Source organism: Myotis brandtii, unplaced genomic scaffold (assembly GCF_000412655.1).
Source record: "Myotis brandtii unplaced genomic scaffold, ASM41265v1 scaffold79, whole genome shotgun sequence".
In the NCBI taxonomy this organism is placed as follows: domain Eukaryota; kingdom Metazoa; phylum Chordata; class Mammalia; order Chiroptera; family Vespertilionidae; genus Myotis; species Myotis brandtii.
The window spans coordinates 1,825,799-1,844,906 of NW_005371173.1; the positions used below are offsets into that span (position 1 = coordinate 1,825,799).

Sequence of the window (19,108 nt, forward strand, 5' to 3'; positions counted from 1 at the left end):
CTCGCGGCCGGGACCGGCCATTCATTGCGCTGACCGACAGTTTGGGGTGGCGGTTGCGTGCTGGGCGCCGGTGGGGATGAGGAGAATTCCGTGAGCAACCTGACAGGGCCCGGGGCCCTCGGGACTCCCTGCCTAGGCACAGCACAGCGGGAAGGAAAGGGCTTCTGACCCAAACAACATGCTTTACCGAAGCAACGCTCAGACCCGGGCTCATGTGTGACTTACGGTTCTCTGCGCTTAAAACCTTTTCCCACACATCTCATTTTATCAGTGTAGTTTTTTGACGAAAACGGTGCCTGCAGTTCACCTGTCTGAAGTAATCTTATGGCTTCCGATTGCATTAAGATAAAGTCCAGACTCCTTGCCATGACATACAAAGCCCTCCCTTGTCTTTACCCACGTTTGCAGTCTCGTTTTATGTCACTTGCTCGGTAGGCTCCAGTAACACTGGCCGCCGTTGCATCCCTTCTACCCTCCCTTCCAGTGCGCTTTTCCATCCAAGGGGCGCTTTCTGATCTCTGTTCTTGGAACGCTCGTCCTACTCCCATCCCTTATGTGCACGCACACACACCATGTGGGCTAAAGTGGCTCCTCTTCCCTCAGGTCTCTGCCTAAACCTCCCTAGAATTGGCCTTCCCTTCCCATTCTTTTTAAAGTAGTTCTGTAACCCTCGACTTTACTTTATTAAAGTACCTTTACAGCATGGATTCCACTTTGTGATTTTTGTATTCATTCCCTTGTTTTGTCGGTCTCCCTCTTGAGGACAGAGACGGGTATAGTGTGGGCCCTGTGTACATGGTTACCCTTGTTCCTGGCATAAAGTAAGGGCTCAGATACTTTGCTGAATGAGGGAGGTGGCTACTGAGAGCGCTTAGCCATGATGGGAACACAGGACCATGTGATCTGAGCACGCTCTTCTAAATGCCCATCCCACTTTTTCTGTTTCACCAAGATGAAGTGATTTAGGAGAGGGTAACATATGGAAACTGCATTATTCGGCAAAATGACAAGTACCAAATAGAGAACCAAAAAAATCACCTTAACTTTAAATATAAAAAGTGAGCTTAAGTGTGATTGGGCTGTGGAAAACTGTCATTTCCAGAGCCAGTGGCATCTCTGCCTCCAGACACCATGTGTCTAAGTGTTTGTAACTATTCAAAGTGGAGAGGTACCTTTTATATGTCTCAACTGGTATTTGCAGTTTCCCAATTTTTTTCTTCTCCCAAATTGCATGTATAATTTAGAAGAAGCAAGTCAAGATGAGGTTGCTGCTGGTAGGGGAGGGGCAAGTTAAATAAGGTATTCTAATAAGGTTGGCTTGTCTGTCCATCTCTCAAAATCTGATTGTGTCTTCTCCAAGCTGCTCTTTTCCCTGTGCCTCCCCAAACTCTATACCTATTCACTTTTATTTTCATTTGCTCCCTAATGCTTCTTTTGAACAGCCATTAAAGCTGTGTTTCATTACTTAAAATAAGTACTGAATTGTTGTTTTTCCAATTAAATTTACAGTATCTTGCATTTATTTAAAATTTGAACTTTTAGGTACAGTTTCACCTGTTATGCTGATTAGACCACACAAAAGTGCTGACAAGTTCCTTTGTACCACTCATTCACTAGAATATTTGGTTAGTCAGGAGGTGGAAGCATACAAAAGTTGAGTGGCCTCTTTTCCAATTCTCTATGCCTTCCATTAGACAAGCTGCTTGTTATTCTGATTATTTTGCTCTGGGTAAAGGAACAGTAATGGTATTTGTCACTAGCTACTGTAATACATGCAATAGTGCTTGCAATAATCTAAAGCCACTTGAGAAAATGCTTACTTTGTGCCTAATGATGAAAATTTGCATTTGTGTTAACGTTTATCTCTTTTTAATATAACAGGTAAATCATCACTCAGTTGGGGAGACATTACTATCAAAGGAGAATGTAGTTACATGTGAATGCAGAATGTCATTCACAAAAGGGAGAATTTGAGATAATTTTGGAAGTATCTTAAATTTTCACTCTTGAGTGGTATTTTATTACGCTAAAAATGTATGGTGTAGTAGATTTGTCATTTTTTTTTTAAAGAATGAAATTGGAACCTTATCTTTTTTTTTAATATATTGTTATTGATTTCAGAGAGAGAGAGAGAGAGAAACATCAATGATGAGAGAGAATCATTGATCGACTGCCTCCTGCATGCCCCCTACAGGAGATCGAGCCCACAACCCAGGCATGTGCCCTTGGTTGGAATCGAACCCGGAACTCTTCAGTCCTCAGGCCAATGCTCTATTCACTGAGCCAAACCAGCGAGGGCTAGACTTGTCATTCTTTACAGAATACATCCTAACATCTTCATTATTGCCACCATAGAAAGTAATTTCTGTCTCACATCCTATATATAAAAGCCTAATATGAAAATTGACCGAACGGCGGAACGACTGGTTACTATGATGTGCACTGACCACCAGGGGGCAGATGCTCAACACGGGAGCTGCCCCCAGGCCAGCCAAGGCGGGTGCCAGCGGGGACCCCCAGTTGCCCCGCAGATCAGCCCTGATCGCCAGCCAGGCCTAAGGACCCTACCTGTGCATAAATTTTGTGCACCGGGCCTCTAGTCTATTAAATAAGGACACACATACCACACAGGATTACCTAAAGATTAAATAAGAATAACGAAGTGCTCAGTAGTTGGCTAGGTTCACTCACTGGTGAAATGACTTGCTCCCAGATTCAAACTTGGGACTCAATTCCTGCCTCCGCAGAGTAACAGATCACTTTGTTATGGACCTCACAGGTTGCTTTAGAATAGTAGAACTACAAACCTTCACATACTGTGGGTCTTCTGTAATGAATGTTATGCTAGTGATTTAAAACAGCCAAAGGTAAGCCTTTAGGAGATGCATTGGGTATGCATTTTAAAAAATTTTCCTCACTGATATCCATTGGCAATTCTAACATCCATAAACCTTTTTTTTCCATCACTTTCCACCTAAGCGGCAACATCATTAGTTACTTTATATCTTTTTGTTGAAGCTGTACTAGACTCCCAGACACTCTCCCCTTTGTCAGATAAAAAGAACATTGTGCACTCTGAAGGATCTAATTCAAACACTATCTCCTCCCTCCCATGTCTCCTGTTGAATTTAAGCAGATTGCCTAATTTCTCTTTGCTTATTCACTTCCATTTTTAAAAAGGTATTTTGAAGAACATTCTGGCCCTTATTTTATAAAGATAGGATAATTAAGCTAATTCATTATTTCCCTTTGGCATTATTTAAGAAGTGTAGGTTTTTTGAATATCTTCATTATGTAGACATCCAAAACCACATGTTGAGTCATCTCCAGAATTGGGAAAATACCTGTTTCAGTCCAATTCCATTCTGTTACATATTCATTGGTAGGAAAACCAGCAGTTATTTTGGCCTTTAAACATAAAATTGTATTGATAGGTTTGTCTATTTTCTGTTTAAGAAAGCCATCAATGTCAATTTTTAATTTTAATCATAGGGGCTAAATCATATTTTTATTTATGGGTAAATGAGAGTCTTTTTATTTAAGTTCTAGATATGTTTTTCCTTTTCATATTAGGTGTTAAGATTTTCATAGATAGAAAACCAACTGTCAATAACCTGTGTTTGTGACACTTGGCGTTAACCATTGGTGACTGACTTTGTTAAATCTCTTGCCTGTGTTAAGCTTTGTTGAAAGAAAGAAAATTATTTGAAATACGTTTTTCTTATACAAATCGTTAAACAGAAAAGAGGAGAGTGATTCCCTCGTAAATGTTGACAATACAAATATTTTTCACACATATTGAAAGGAAAGAACCACTGACATTAAGTGAGTATATAGCTAAAGACACAGTTATATCCAATAGATTCTGTTTCTAATCTTAGAAGACATTGTTGAGAAAGATAATAGTCCAAATCAGACTCTCATGACTTTATGTTTCTAGATATGTAATTGAACTTACTATTTAGCCAAATCCAACTGTTAGTGAGCTGTATTATACATAATAGAATATTAAAGTTCTATATTGTGTTCTTAAGAAACATTTTCTTCAATTTGGAAGGATATTTGTGATTTCAGTTCTATAAACCAGTTAGGATTCACTGATTTTAGAGAGAAGTAGACTAATTCTGCCATACACTCACTGTGCAATTTTGAGTATGTTAAACCTCCCTGAAACCGTTTCCTGTTAGAATTTTGAGAATAAAGGGAGGTGATCCACAGTGACTGGCTGGCACATAGTATGTTCAATAAATTTACCTCCTATAAATAGTTTCTAGAAAAGGCAGACCTAATATATAGCAACAGAAAGCATATCTTTCTGCTTTCTGGTTACCTAGGACTGAATGTGGTGGGGTTTATTAAAAGGAGTACTAGAAAACTTTGAGGGGTGGTAATTGAAGTGGTCTATGTCTTGATTGTGGTGATGGTTACTCCGGTGTATAGATTTCTCAAATACTGAAAAGTTTTATTGTGTGCAAATTATAACTTAAAAAAATTATTATTTTTAAAGGGCCACTTAGATTAGGTTCTCACTTATAACTAAATAATTTCTAAGATTTTATAACTGACTGAGACTTTGGGAATAATCCTATGTAATAAAAAGCTAATATGGAAATCAACCGAACTGCAGAATGAGCGGTTGCTATGATGCTCACTGACCACCAGGGGGAAGACACTCAATGCAGGAGCTGCCCCCTGGTAGTCAGTGCGCTCCCACAGCGGGAGCGGGAGTGCTGCTCAACCAGAAGCCAGGCTCACGGCTGGTGAGCACAACGGTGGTGGTGAGAGCCTCTCCCGCCTCCATGGCAGCACTAAGGATGTCCTTAGTCAGTTGAAAATCCCCGAGGGCCTCCCACCCCACCCAGTGCACCAGGCCTCTAGTTGAATATAGTTCCCTCATTTTACCAATGATAAAACTGAAGCTTGGAAAAGTAAAGGACACAATTCTAGAAATGGCAAAAGAGTATTTTGAAGACAGTTCTGGCTTCTAGTCCAGTGTGCATTCCACTTTTGTACTTGTGTAGTTACTTGCAAATCAAGGTCTTTTCTACTCTTCTTCTTTTTTTTTTTTTTAATTGTTTGACTCTGCAAAAATCAGAAGGCACTAATGGACAGCCAACCCATTCCATGGTGTTCTGAGTAAAGACAGTCAGCTTAGATATATAATGGACTAAAGTCTATTCTTTAACTTGATAAACAGGTTCTTAATCCTGGGTTAATGGATGGGTTGGGGTGCTATCCATGAGTTCTCTGAAATTATGTGTAAATTTTGTGAAAAACAAATTATGTGCAAAACAATTTGCAGTTATGTTTTTTTCTAAGAAAAAGATCCATAGATTTCTGTTGATTCAAGAAATGTTCATCTCTGTGTTTGTGGTAGTGTCCTATCATTGTTAATGTGTTTAAGTTAGGTAAGTCATAGATTATTTTGCTTATCTGCTGCTGGACAGTGTGTGCTACTAGGCTGAATTCCATATCAGCCACAGCCTCAGAAATATAATTAATAACTTATAAATTAAAAGATTTAGCAATGGAATCAGGAATCTTTAGAGGTGATCTTTAAATAGAGAATGGGAAGAGGAGGAAATCTGCCCACCATCATTTACTCATAGTTTCATCAGTTGTAAAACGAGGATAATAACCACATTGTTGTGATTACTAAGTGAAACCATGTTTTTAAAAAAGTACAATACAATTCCCTCTCTTCCCTCATCCCCCTCTTTCACTTCCCACTCCCTTTTAAGAAGACATCAATTTTCAGATTTTAAAAATTTTGTGAGAGGTATGCCTAAATGATCTTTGGGATTCAGAAAGAGAGTAAGATACATTTTGGGTTTTACTATCAAGATCAAAGAATGAAACTAGACCACTATTTTACACCATTCACAAAAATTAACTCAAAGTGGATTAAAGATTTGAATGTAAGACCTGAAACAATAAAATACATAGAAGAAAACATAGGCATTAAGTTTTTGGACATCAGTTTTTGTGAATTTGACTAGAAAGGCAAGGGAAGCAAAACAAAAAACTAAAAAGCCTCTGCACAGCAAAGGAACCATGAACAGAACAAAAAGGCAACCAACTGAATGGGAGAAGATATTATTTGCAAATGATATTTATGATAAGGGGTTAATATCCAAAATACATAAAGAACTCATACAACTCAACAACAGAAACAACTGATTTAAAAAATGGGTAGATGGCCCTAGCCATTTTGGCTCAGTGGATAAAGTGTCAGCCCATGGACTGAAGGGTCCTGGGTTCATTTCCGGTCAAGAGCACTTACCTTGGTTGCAGGTTCCCAGCCCTGGTCTGGGTGTGTGCAGGAGGCAACCAATCGATGTGTCTCTCTTACATCAATGTGTCTCTCTGTCTCTCCCTCTCCCTTCTACTCTCTCTGAAAATCAATGGAAAAATATCCTCATAAATAAATAAAAATAGGTAGATGAACTGAATAGACATTGTTCAAGGAAGCCATACAGAGGGCCAACAGACACATGAAAAGATGTTCAAAATCATTAATATTAGGGAAATGCAAATCAAAACCACAATGGGGTATCACATCATACCTGTTATAATACTACTCTTTTTTTATTTTTTATTTTGTTAATCCTCACCCAAGGATATTTTTCCATTGATTTTTAGAGAGAGTGGAAGGGAGGAGGAAGAGACAGAGAGAGAAACATTGATGGTTGCCTCCTGCACAGCCCTGGACCGGGGCCAGGGATTGAGTCTGCAACTGAAGTACGATGAACTCAGGACCCTTCAGTCCGAGGGTCGACGGTCTATGTCAAATGATTTCACTGACTGCCATTAAAATGATGGTTATTAAGTGCCTTGTAATCTCAACAAGTAGAGAATTTCTCTTAACATCAGTGACACTGTTCATGGTGCTGACTGTTTTCAGATTCTGCTGAACTAATAGCAATAACTTTTTAATTTTAGTTTGAGATTTTTATATATTCCCTATCTCTATTGTCTAGGAAATAGACACAGGAAATAGTTTTTTAGAAAGTCGTCTTTAGATCAGACCTAATCTTTCAGGCAGGTGAGAAGCAGCATTAGCAAAGCAGTTAAGAGTCTGTTGCCAGACCACTTGGATTCAAATCCTGGCTCATCACTTAACTTTTAAGTCAGTGCTCCTCGGGTTTCTCATCTATAAAATGCAGCTGGTGATGATACATATTTATTTAGGACAGTGCCTGTCAGAGTAAGTACTATATATGTTAGCTCCCTTTATATTTTAAGAAATGATTATATTCATCCCATAACAAATAGGTTGTGGGATTTAAACTAATGCCTCCTATTAAGCTGGAGGCAAAATTCAATAGGGATGATGAAAAGGAGGGTCCCTGCCCCAGATATTTCTTGGTATCAAACTGCCTTCACTGCCTTCCCGTTGCTAGAATGGTCTACAGAATCCACAGCTCCAAATTAATGTCTGAGATCCCCACCTGACATCCCTAGCTCTCTTAGAACCAAATTCTCAGGGAGGCTGCAGCTCCCACAAATAGCCTCAAAAGTTGGAGTTTTGCTGGTAGTGGGTGATCATAGCCCTAGGGACCCAAGCAGACAGACACAAGTCATTGGCCTCCCAGAGGGCCAGCACCATTCATCTAATTGGAGTCAGATCAGCTCTGGAAATATAAATTAACTAGAGGCCCGGTGCACAAAAATTTGTGCACTCGGGGGGGCTGTCACTCACAGAGCAGGGCCGATCAGGGGGTTGGGGCGCTGCCCCCTGTCACTCACAGAGCAGGGCCGATCAGGGGGTTGGGGCGCTGCCCCCTGTCACTCACAGAGCAGGGCCGATCAGGGGGTTGGGGCGCTGCCCCCTGTCACTCACAGAGCAGGGCCGATCAGGGGGTTGGGGCGCTGCCCCCTGTCACTCACAGAGCAGGGCCGATCAGGGGGTTGGGGCGCTGCCCCCTGTCACTCACAGAGCAGGGCCGATCAGGGGGTTGGGGCGCTGCCCCCTGTCACTCACAGAGCAGGGCCGATCAGGGGGTTGGGGCGCTGCCCCCTGTCACTCACAGAGCAGGGCCGATCAGGGGGTTGGGGCGCTGCCCCCTGTCACTCACAGAGCAGGGCCGATCAGGGGGTTGGGGCGCTGCCCCCTGTCACTCACAGAGCAGGGCCAATCAGGGGTTTGGGGCGCTGCCCCCTGTCACTCACAGAGCAGGGCCGATCAGGGGGTTGGGGCGCTGCCCCCTGTCATGCACTGAGCAGGGCCAATCAGGGGGTTGGGGAGCTCCCCCCTATCAGGCACAGCTGCAGGGCTGATCAGGGGGTTGGGGCGCCTTCCCCTGTCACGAACAGAGCAGGGCGGATAGGGAGGTTGTGGCCCCGCCCCCTGTCACACACAGAGCTGCAGGGCGATCAGGGGGTTTGGGCGCTGCCCCCTGTCACGCTGATCTGGTGCCAAGAGGCCTCTCGGCTCCGCTGATCCCGGTGCTGGGAGGCATATTACCCTTTTACTATATAGGATAGAGGCCTGGGGGCCGGCTGGTTTGCCCTGAAGGGTGTCCTGGATCAGGGTGGGGGTCCCCACTGGGGTGCCTGGCCAGTCTGGGTGAGGGGCTGAGGGCTGCTTTCAGGCTGGCAATTGACTGAAGCTCCCAACCGCTCCTTGTTTTCTTTTTTTTATTCTGGGCCAGCTTTAGCTCTGGCTCTAGCTCTGAGGCTTCCGCTGCTATAATCGAAACAATGTATAACTCTAGCTCTGAGATCCCGGCTGGCTGAAAGCTGATTTCTGGGGTTTTGTTTAGCTACTACATTTGCAACATAGTACATAGTTTCTTAGAGTTGTAGCTCAGAGGCCGTCAAGTCAGGCGGGGTTTGGAGTCCGCAGTCACTGCAGCAAGCAAACCTCATGTTCGCTTCCAGCTGCCTGTCTGCCGGCCGCCATCTTGGCTGACAGTTAATTTGCATAAGGTTATGCTGATTAGCCAATGGGAAGGGTAGCTCGTACGCCAATTACCATGTTTCTCTTTTATTAGTGTAGATATGTGGAGACAGGGCATGGTGTTCATAATATGCTGACTGGTGGTGTTCACCTAGGGTGCCCCAGGGTGGATTGGGGTACAGGGCTGCTGGGTATAAGTCACAGGCTGGGTTTAGTTGGGGTAATAGAGTTTATTGACGGTAGTGTCTGGGTGACAGGACTTTGGGGAGAGTTGACCAGAATGAGCAATGACTAATCAGGGTAGATACTATATTGCTAGAGCAGCATCTATGAAGCCCCCTTGAATTACTGGATTGTGGGTTATTCAAGAGACTTGGCAGGAAACCCAAAGCTAAAATTTTAGCCCTTGTTTCCACTGAGCTTTTAAGGTGATGTAATACTCTAAGCATATCTTATCTTCTGATGGGAATTGCATTTCTAAAAATAACTTTTTAAGTTGAGGGCCTGTCCATACTAGAATAGAAAGGACAAGTGCTTGGACAATTCTGTTTTTGCTGTAGAGAGGGGCGAAACTACCCTATTCTTTCTACATCATATTGTTACTTTAGGAGCCTTTGTTTCCTTGAGGAGTATCACTGCTGGGAGTCAAAACACAGCGTTTAACAGATTACTCTAAGGCAACAATTTTCAACTGGTATGCCGCAAGAAATTTTAAAACATGCAATACCTGACTGTTTAGTCAAGGGCACTAACCTCTTTTCCCTTAGATTGTTAAATTTAAAAAATGACAACAGCCAACACAACAATAGCCGTCGGGTGTGAATGAATCAAAAATATACCTTTTTTTTTTTTGTCAGATCAAATATATATATATTTTTTGGTGTGCCACAGAATTTTAGTAATTATTTATGTGTGCAATGAGATGAAAAAGGTTGAAAATCACTACTCTAAGGCATTTAAAGAAGACTTAAGCTGCATGGTGTTTCAGTTCATTTAGCAGAACACCTTGTGGTACATTCTGTCAAGCAAGTGAAATGATAAACATTAAGCTAAAAACTTAGAATCAAGCTTCCATTTATAGAAGGCGATTGTTTAGCTTGGGTAGAGTAAATGTGAATACGCCTCAAAGTTCATCTGAGACTTCAGTCTATTCTTCAACAAAAACAGTTGTCCTTTTTGTTCCTCATCTTTCCATCTGTATGATGGGTGAATCAACATTCTATCACATTAAGGTACAGTGGGAACATGTACTAGTAAATACTATGAGAAGCCATGTAATACCGTTCAAGAAAGCATTGGAATATGCACCCTCATATTTGTGTAAATTGAGCAGGTTTATTCCTTTGAGCATAATGATCTCATCTGCAAGTGCAGAGCCCTTCTTTCTAGCTACCCAACTTTTTCTTTGTCATGGTTTGGGAGGAATTAAATGAGAAAATATTGGACATAGGGACAGAAATCAACATAAATTTGATAGGACTTTCAAAACAGTAACAGTAATCATTTTTCTAGTCTACCATCTTATTTTCCAGATAAGAACAATTAAGGGACTTAACTAGGTCATAAGGCTATTTGACAAGTGTGAAGAATTATAGATATCCTCAATTTGAGGGGAATATTGTGGTTCTTTAGCACAATAATGAAAGCATGTTCTATTAAGTCTTTATATAATTCCTACATGAGTATCTAACATGATTCTCAAAGGGGAGAATCATTAGAAGGAAGAGCTTTTCTAAATTACATCCGTTTTCTTCTTCACAGAAGGGGATGCTGATAAAATAAAATTTAAAAAAGAGAGAGAGAGAAAGGGATACTGGAATTATTGGAGTTGAACAGCAATGGATGGCATGGATGTAACCTTTTTCTTTCAAAAACTTATAGCCGGGCCAGTGTGCTCAGTGGTTGAGCGTCGACCCAGGTTGCGGGCTCAATTCCCCATAGAGGGCGTGCAGGAGGCAGCCGATCGATGATGTTTATCTCTCATCAGTATTTCTATCTTTATCCCTCTCCCTTCCTCTTTCTCAAAAAAAAAAAAAAAATCAATAAAAAAAACTATTATAGGTACATGATAAAAAAAAGTTTAAACTATGCAAAAGGTTTTATTGTATACAATGAAAAGTAAGTCTCCCATATGGATTCCAAAGTTAGAGGTAACTACTGTTAACAATTTCTTATGTGTTCTTTAGAAATGTTACATGTAAATATGTAAGAATATATGTGTATGTTAATGGAAGCATATATGCCGTTCTATACTCTTTTTTGTTGTTTTTGGCTTTTTATTTAGTATCAACAGATACAGAGGTACAGTGTCTCTTTTTTAAAAGACTACATAGTATCTATAATAATAAAAACATAATATGCTAATTAGACCAGACAGCCGGACGAACTTCAGGACGTCCTTCCAGACAACCTTCTGGACGAAGCCAGGGCTGCAAGGGCCGCTCCTTGCATGAATTTCATGCATTGGGCTTCTAGTTTTGTATAAAAATGTACCCATACATTTTAAACCAGTTTCTTAAGGATAGATATTTGTTATTTTAAGTTTTCTGCTTTTAAAACAGTGTAACAGTAAATATCTTGGTATGTCTTCAGTACAGCCCAAGTATACCTATGGGATAAATTCCTAAACATGGAATTATTAAAGTGTATGTGCAATTTAGATTTTACAAATTCAATTAGTTTATATCAAGTGTGTATATTTAGAAAAGCTCCCCGGATATTTATGAGAAGTATATTCACTCTAAAGCACTACTGCAGAGTAAGATTTGGTTTGATTCTAATGAAACTCACTTGTTTACTTTCTTGTTTTCACTTGAAGCCTGTGCCTACTGCACTGGCTCAAGTAGATAGAGAAAAAATCTATCAGTGGATCAATGAGCTGTCCAGTCCTGAGACAAGGGAAAATGCTTTGCTGGAGCTAAGTAAGAAGCGAGAATCTGTTCCTGACCTTGCACCCATGCTGTGGCATTCGTTTGGTACTATTGCAGCACTTTTACAGGTGAGTATATATATCCATGAGCTGTAGTTCAGTCCTGTTTATTACACTTGTAACTCTCTCCCTTTGCCCAGATGATTTTGAAGACATTAGTAGGGGGAGTCTCTAAATGTTGGCATTTGCAAGAATCTTGTAGAAAAATTTAAGGTGCTTGTTAAAATGCAGATTTTTGGATCCTACCCAAGATATTTGGTTTATTTAGTCTGAGATTAAAATCTGTATTTTAAATAAGCACCTCCCCTGCTCTCAGGTGATTCTGATGCAGGTGGTCTAACAACTACACTTTGAGAAACACAGCTTTAGGAGTACTACAGGACAGTTCTACATGACAGTGGCGAGAAGGTGGAAAGTCAGGTGTAAAGACTGCAAGGTATATACTGGGGAAAGAAAATGTTAAAGATATGACAGTTGTAAGATTAAAGGTGGGAACACTTGTACATTAAAGATTAAATAACTGAAATTTGTTTCTGACCAAAATGGTCATTGGTAGGGAATAAATTGATATGCTATAGTCTAGGAATGATCATCCTTTAAAGTACTGTATGAAATACCTAATATTTATGTTAATTTTTCAGATCTGTTAAGTCAGTTCACATTCTGTCCATATTGCATGTAGCCAAGCATCTAATCTTTCTTATTGGAATATTTTTTTATGTAAAAGTTTTGCAATTAAAATAAATGAAATTGTATTCAACAAATCATCACCTTTTGAGAGAGATTACATATATTCATTGCATATACCCATGTTCTTATCTTCCTCCTTTTGCAGTTGCTATCTGACCAAACTCAAGCTCCTTTATGAGTCACTGTGGTTGATTTACTAACATTTTCTGGCCAGGTTCCTCATCACTGTAACTTAAAGCAGAGTGTTGACAAAAAAAGGGATTATAAATGTAAGAATTCCACACAAGTGAAAGCTTCAACAGATGCAGGATATAAAGAAAGTGTCAGTGACCACAGCTGTCTCCATAGCTATCTTCCTAGAGACATGTAGAACTATCAGGTAGTTTCAGTCAAGTATATTTCTGATGAAAGGATAGGAGCATATTTAAGTTCTTTGCTTTAATATCATGGGAATTAATTTTATAACAAGTTATACTTTGTTCATCTGGTCGTTTCCATTTTTTAGGAAATCGTAAATATTTATCCATCTATCAACCCACCCACCTTAACAGCACACCAATCTAACAGAGTTTGCAATGCTCTGGCATTACTGCAGTGTGTGGCATCACACCCAGAAACCAGGTAAATGCTTTGAATGAGTCTATTTGGGAAGTTTTATACTGAATATGATCTTTAACTTTTTCTGAATGATGACAAGGAGGGGCATGCAGTAGGGTGCATGTACGTGGGCATGGATATTCAGGATCCACATTTACTTTTTGATTTTATCCTGAAGAATTTCTGGTCTCTTATTCACTAAATTTTAGTGTGATGACAGTTATAGTATTATTTAACATGTTCTTTTATAATTAACTTTTTTAACCTCTTTTTAGTGTGGTAAAATATACATAACATAAAATTTACCACTTTAACCACTTTTAAGTGTATAGTTCATTAGTATTAAATATACTTATAATGTTCAACCATCACTACCATCCATCTCCATAATTCTTCATCTTTTAAAGCTAAAACGCTAGCCTGGCTGGTGTGGCTCAGCTGTTGAGGGTCAAGCCATGCATCAATAAGTCACTGGTTTGATTCCCGGTCAGGGCACATGCCCGGGTTGCGGGCTCAATCCCCAGTAGGGGGCTTGCAGGAGGCAGCCAATTGATGATTTTTCTCTCATCATTGATGTTTCTATCTCCCTCTCCCTGTCTGAAATCAATAAAAATAAATTATAATAATGTTTTTTTAAGTTTTGTGTGTTAGCTCTCCTACAAGGTTTAACTATAAATACTGTAAAGTAATAGATTGGTTCCATATTAGTTGCCTGACATAAGTTGCAAATTAAAATGTTTTTAGAATATTTAGTGTATCTGGAATTTCTCTAATAAAAAGAGAAGAGTATGCATTTAAGCATAGCAAATAAACTTGAAATGGCTGCTTTGTTGTCTTGGTTTATAAGGTTTTGTCTGACTATACCTGTGAATATTGTTATTCAGCCATAACTTAGGTGAGAGAAGGTATCTAGGAGAATCTCTTGGGCACTTGATTGCATTTTATGGTCTAGTATTTTACAATCTGCAGTTAGATATTTCTTAAGTACTTGGTACTGATAAGAGGGAAAATCATGTATTCTCTTAACCATTGGCCTAGACTAGGGTTTTTAAATCTTGACACCATTGATGTTTTGAACTGGATAAGTGTCTGTGGTGGGAGGAGAGGGGATGGGGAGGGGAGAGGGCTGTCCTGTGTATTGTAGGATGTTCAGCAGCATCCCTGGCCTCTGTCTACTGGATGCCAACAGCAACACCTCAGTTGTGACAACAAAAAATATCTTCAGACGTTGCCACATGTCCCTGGGGGTGCAACATCACCCCCATTGAGAACCACTGGTCTAATAACAGTCTTTCCTAAAGATACCTCGGTCAGTCAATGTTAAAGACCTTACAGAATTAACCATCTGGAAATTTGAATGTTTAGAATCCTTAGAAATTAATTCTGGGCTCCTTATGATTATTTCTTCCAGGTCAGCATTTCTTGCAGCACACATTCCACTTTTTTTGTACCCCTTTTTACACACTGTCAGCAAAACGCGTCCCTTTGAATATCTTCGGCTAACCAGTCTTGGAGTTATTGGTGAGTCATAAGGGTTGTTCTGCAAGCCTGAAGTCCTGATTTATAATAGTGGTCTTAACTTGAGTGCTTTGTCTGCTGTTTTCTAGTTCACTAATTGTTTTTGTCTTTGAGATTTAGAATGTTTTTAGTAATGAGTATCGACCATGATGGCTCTTCTCAAGTACCATTCGGGGAGTTGTTAATAAGGCCCAACATTTGGGATTAAATTCAGTGTATATGTAGAAACATTTGCTAGAATTGGGAGAGTAAAGTACTTCAGTCAACAAATAAAAAGTATAATTCTAGGAATAAGAATTTGAGTTTGTTGTTTGTCTTTCTCACCTCTAACCTGTTCTTTCTTAACTCGAAAGGTTTACCTTCTATTTCACCTAGTTCAATTTTTGCATGCTCGAGCTAATGCTTCCATATACATTTACTATGGGAAATGTATCTAAAATACATTTTATTCAAGAAAGTAATATAGCTCCTATAATATATAGCTATTTCAGATAGCTATTTCAGATCTCAGCCTCCTGGGTAGTAAAGAACTACTTTTGGGTTTGGGAAATGTAAACACACTCAAGAAAGTTTCTTTCTCAATTACCCTTTCTGTTTTTAGTGTCTTCTTATAGTTTTTGCTTACATACCAATCAAACCATAAGGACATTGATTATTCAAATTTTGTTTTATTAGGTTATTTTTATGTTCAACCTGTGTTCACATGCCTATGGTTTTAAACCATGAATCAGGAAGTATAATTTAAAAGTTTGGTATTTCTAAGACATATTTCTGACATTTTATTATGCTTTTAAGAAGTAACTATTACTTCATTTACTCCAGATGAATGTAATTGTTTTTTTGTTTTGTTTTGTTTTGTTTTTTTGGTTTTGTTTTTGTTTTTTAAATATATTTTATTGATTTTCCACAGAGAGGAAGGGAGAGGGACAGAGAGCTAGAAACATCGATGAGAGAGAAACATCGACCAGCTGCCTCCTGCACACCCCCCACTGGGGATGTGCCCGCAACCAAGGTACATGCCCTTGACCGGAATCGAACCCGGGACCCTTCAGTCCACAGGCCGACGCTCTATCCACTGAGCCAAACCGGTTTGGCATGTAATTGTTTTTTACATCTTCTGGGTGGCACTCTAATTAGTAACTTTTTTTCCAATATATTCTTTTCTGCTTTAAAGATATAAATTGCTATATAAATTTGTCATGTAGGATTTAAGATAACATGATTTCAGCCAAAAGAAAACATTTATATTTTAAATCTGATTTAAATCATCCTATTTCTATTGTCTGCTTTTTTTACTGTTGATGTTGGATGGTATATTTATGAGATGGTAAGATAAAGATAACAGTGGAGGATGAATAAAATACTTGGACAACATTAAGCCAATTATTCATGGTTGCGTATCTTTTCTGAAACTCAGTTTCTCCAAGTCAATTGAAGGTGATCATTTGGACCTAAATTTTTTGCTTATACAGTAAAACCTTGATATAACGGACTAATTTGAGTGAGGTGGTATCCGTTAAAGCTGAAAGTTTGTTATATAATAAAGTAGGTTTTCCAAATGCGTATGTTAAAAAGTTGACAAATAGTTTACCTGTTTTTACTTATGTAGACATGTTTATGTAATTAAGTATGTTTGAGAAGTTTAATTTTACAAAAAATATTTCTAGATGTATAATGGTAATTTTAAATTTATACTGAATTAGTCTAGTAAATGCGTGCATTCACCAGTCACTATAAGTAAACAAATGCACATGGCTGGAGCATGGCTTAGCACACATCGGAACATCCTCCACACGAGTTAAAACTGCTGCAGAAAGTCATGCCACACAACAAAGAACCAATTACCAAGCATGATGTGGTATGATCACATGCTAGTCATTCATTGAACATTGTTTACATGGGGTAACTCTTAGATTTAAATATGTAGACTATAATTGTAGATGTAGTATTTACTTATGTAGGCGAAATTACTATAGTGTTTTTTCTAACATATGGCCTATTCCCTAAAATTTGTCAAAAATAACAGTGAATTGCCCAGCCGGTATCGATCAGTGGTTGAATGTTGACCTATGAACCAGGAGGTCACGGTTTGTTTCTGGTCAGGGCACATGCCCAGGTTGTGGGCTCGATCCCCAGTGAGGGTCATGTAGGAGGCAGCCAATCAATGATTTTCTCTCACCATTGATGTTTCTATGTCTTTCTCTCCCTCTCCCTTCCTCTCTGAAATCAATAAAAACAAAAAGGAAATAAATAACGGTGAATTGCCTTGGCCAGTGTGTAGTTACAGCATTGGCCTGCCCTCCCAAGGGTCTTGGGTTTGATTCTTGGTCAAGGGCACGTACCTGGGTTTCAGGTTTGCTCCTCACCCCCTGTCAGGGTGTATATGGGAAGCAACCAGTCAAAGTGTCTCTCTCACATCGATGTTCCTCTCTCTCTCTCTCTCTTCCCCTCCCTTTCCCGCTCCGCCTCCCCCTCTCCCTCTCCCCAATGGGAAAAATATCCTCTGGTGAGGATTAACAACAACAACAAAATAACAGTGAACTAATAACAAAAAGTAATCTGTTAATTTAATTATAAGCAAATTTTGGTTAAAAGCATTTTAAAATTAACAGGATGTTAATTTTCATATATGACATACGTACCAGAAATTTTGTCCATTAAATCCCAAATTCGTTAAATTAAGGTCCGCAAAATCGAGGTTTTACTGTAGTGTAGTTGAAGAGTCATCAGGCAAGTTTGAATATAAATGAAATGATACATAAAAGAAATTAGGAAACACTTGAAACTGAATAAAAATTAAAACATATCAAAATTTGTACAATGCAACTAAAGCAGGGCTTAGAAGGAAATTTGTAGCATTAAATTCTTATACTAGAAAAGGAGAGAGGTCTTTAATTAAATATCTTAAGCAAGCACTTTAAGAAACAAGAAAAAGGAGCAAGAGAGTAAGATTTTCTCTTTATCAACCTCGACCTCTTTTCTGAGATGGAAAATGCAGAAGGCAAGAAGTGGAACTTCACAAATAAGTCGGGGTCGGGGAAAGGCTTGAAATTTCAACCGGTAGAAGCTAAAGAGGAACATCATGCTGCTGGTGAACCAAGTATACAAAACTCAGTTGTTTCATGGGGTTCTGCTTCCCTGTGTACAGAATGGAGATAATACCACTGAACTGTGTCAGTCACTTGGTCAATGGTGTTAGTTTAGAGACCAACAGAATAATAGTATTTTAGAAATCATTTGTTTCTACTATTATTTTTAGATAAAGAAACAGGCCTACAAAGGGAAGGTACCATTATCAAACTTAAGTAAACTATTGTAGAACCAGGATTAGAATCTAGGTGTATGTGTGTTTCTTGTTTGGATATCCAAATGTTTGTGTTCTTTGAGGAAAGAGGGGCAATTACTAATCAGGAAGTAATGTTTATTTATGTGCATTGTGAAGTAGGATTCAGACTGACACCATCTTTTTGCTATCTGGGAATGTGCTTTAATACTGATGTAGAATTCTCTCTTACCTAAAATAAATGAAGAATAGATGATATTATATGATTGTCTACCAAGAGTGATTAAAAAAATGATTTAGATGGCTACACTGTTGCAAACTCTGTGGTGGACCAAACTTGGTTCCTGATCTTTCAGAGCTGACTGATAGCAGTCAATCTGTGCTTCTCTTCCTCCCCCTTTTTTTAAAAAAAAAAAACACATGGGTACAGCTGATGTTATGACATATAAACTACAGTTTGTGTTCTGTGTTATTTCAGTTCCACAACTAGCTTGGATGAACAATACAAAGTTCATTTTAATTGGAAATCCTAACAACTGAAATACTTTTGTTTGTCCATATTTTCTTTAGGGGCTCTGGTGAAAACAGACGAGCAGGAAGTAATCAATTTTTTATTGACAACAGAAATTATCCCTTTGTGTTTGCGCATTATGGAATCTGGAAGTGAACTTTCTAAAACAGTATGTGCTTTTAACTTAATGGATTCTACATTGTGTTGGCTCTTGAGCTACTTCTTTATGGTGTATAGGATAACTATTTTGGAAAGCTATTTGGTGGCAGTATCTACTATAAACATAAGCCTTTTTCATGATCCAGCAGTCCCACTCTTAGGAATATACACAAAAGAAATGAGCTCTCATATACATCAACACATGTACAAGAATGTTTATAGCAGTTTTACTTATAAAGGATAAATTGTATTATAGTCACAAAATAAACGGTATAGTAATTAGCCCTGGCCCATGCACTTAAGATTAGTGCACTTCCATCAGTAGATGAATGGATTAGAAAACTGTGGTACATCTACACGATGGAATACTATGCTGCTGTAAAAAAGAAGGAACTCTTACCATTTGCAACAGCATGGATGGAACTGGAGAGCATTATGCTAAGTGAAATAAGCCAGTCAATGAAGGAAAAATACCACATGATCTCACACATTCATGGATAATAGAGACCATTACAAACT

The 19,108-nt window shown here is 39.1% G+C and overlaps 1 protein-coding gene across 1 annotated transcript in view; it reads left to right on the plus strand.

Annotated features, from left to right (window-relative positions):
* RQCD1 (RCD1 required for cell differentiation1 homolog (S. pombe)) overlaps positions 1 to 19,108 on the plus strand; it is a 25,152-nt gene that overhangs the window by 620 nt on the left and 5,424 nt on the right. The window contains exons 2-5 of the mRNA XM_014531117.1: positions 11,721 to 11,900; positions 13,027 to 13,142; positions 14,530 to 14,639; positions 18,490 to 18,599. Of these exons, the coding sequence (XP_014386603.1) occupies positions 11,721 to 11,900; positions 13,027 to 13,142; positions 14,530 to 14,639; positions 18,490 to 18,599 (516 nt within the window). The remainder of the gene's footprint in view (positions 1 to 11,720; positions 11,901 to 13,026; positions 13,143 to 14,529; positions 14,640 to 18,489; positions 18,600 to 19,108) is intronic.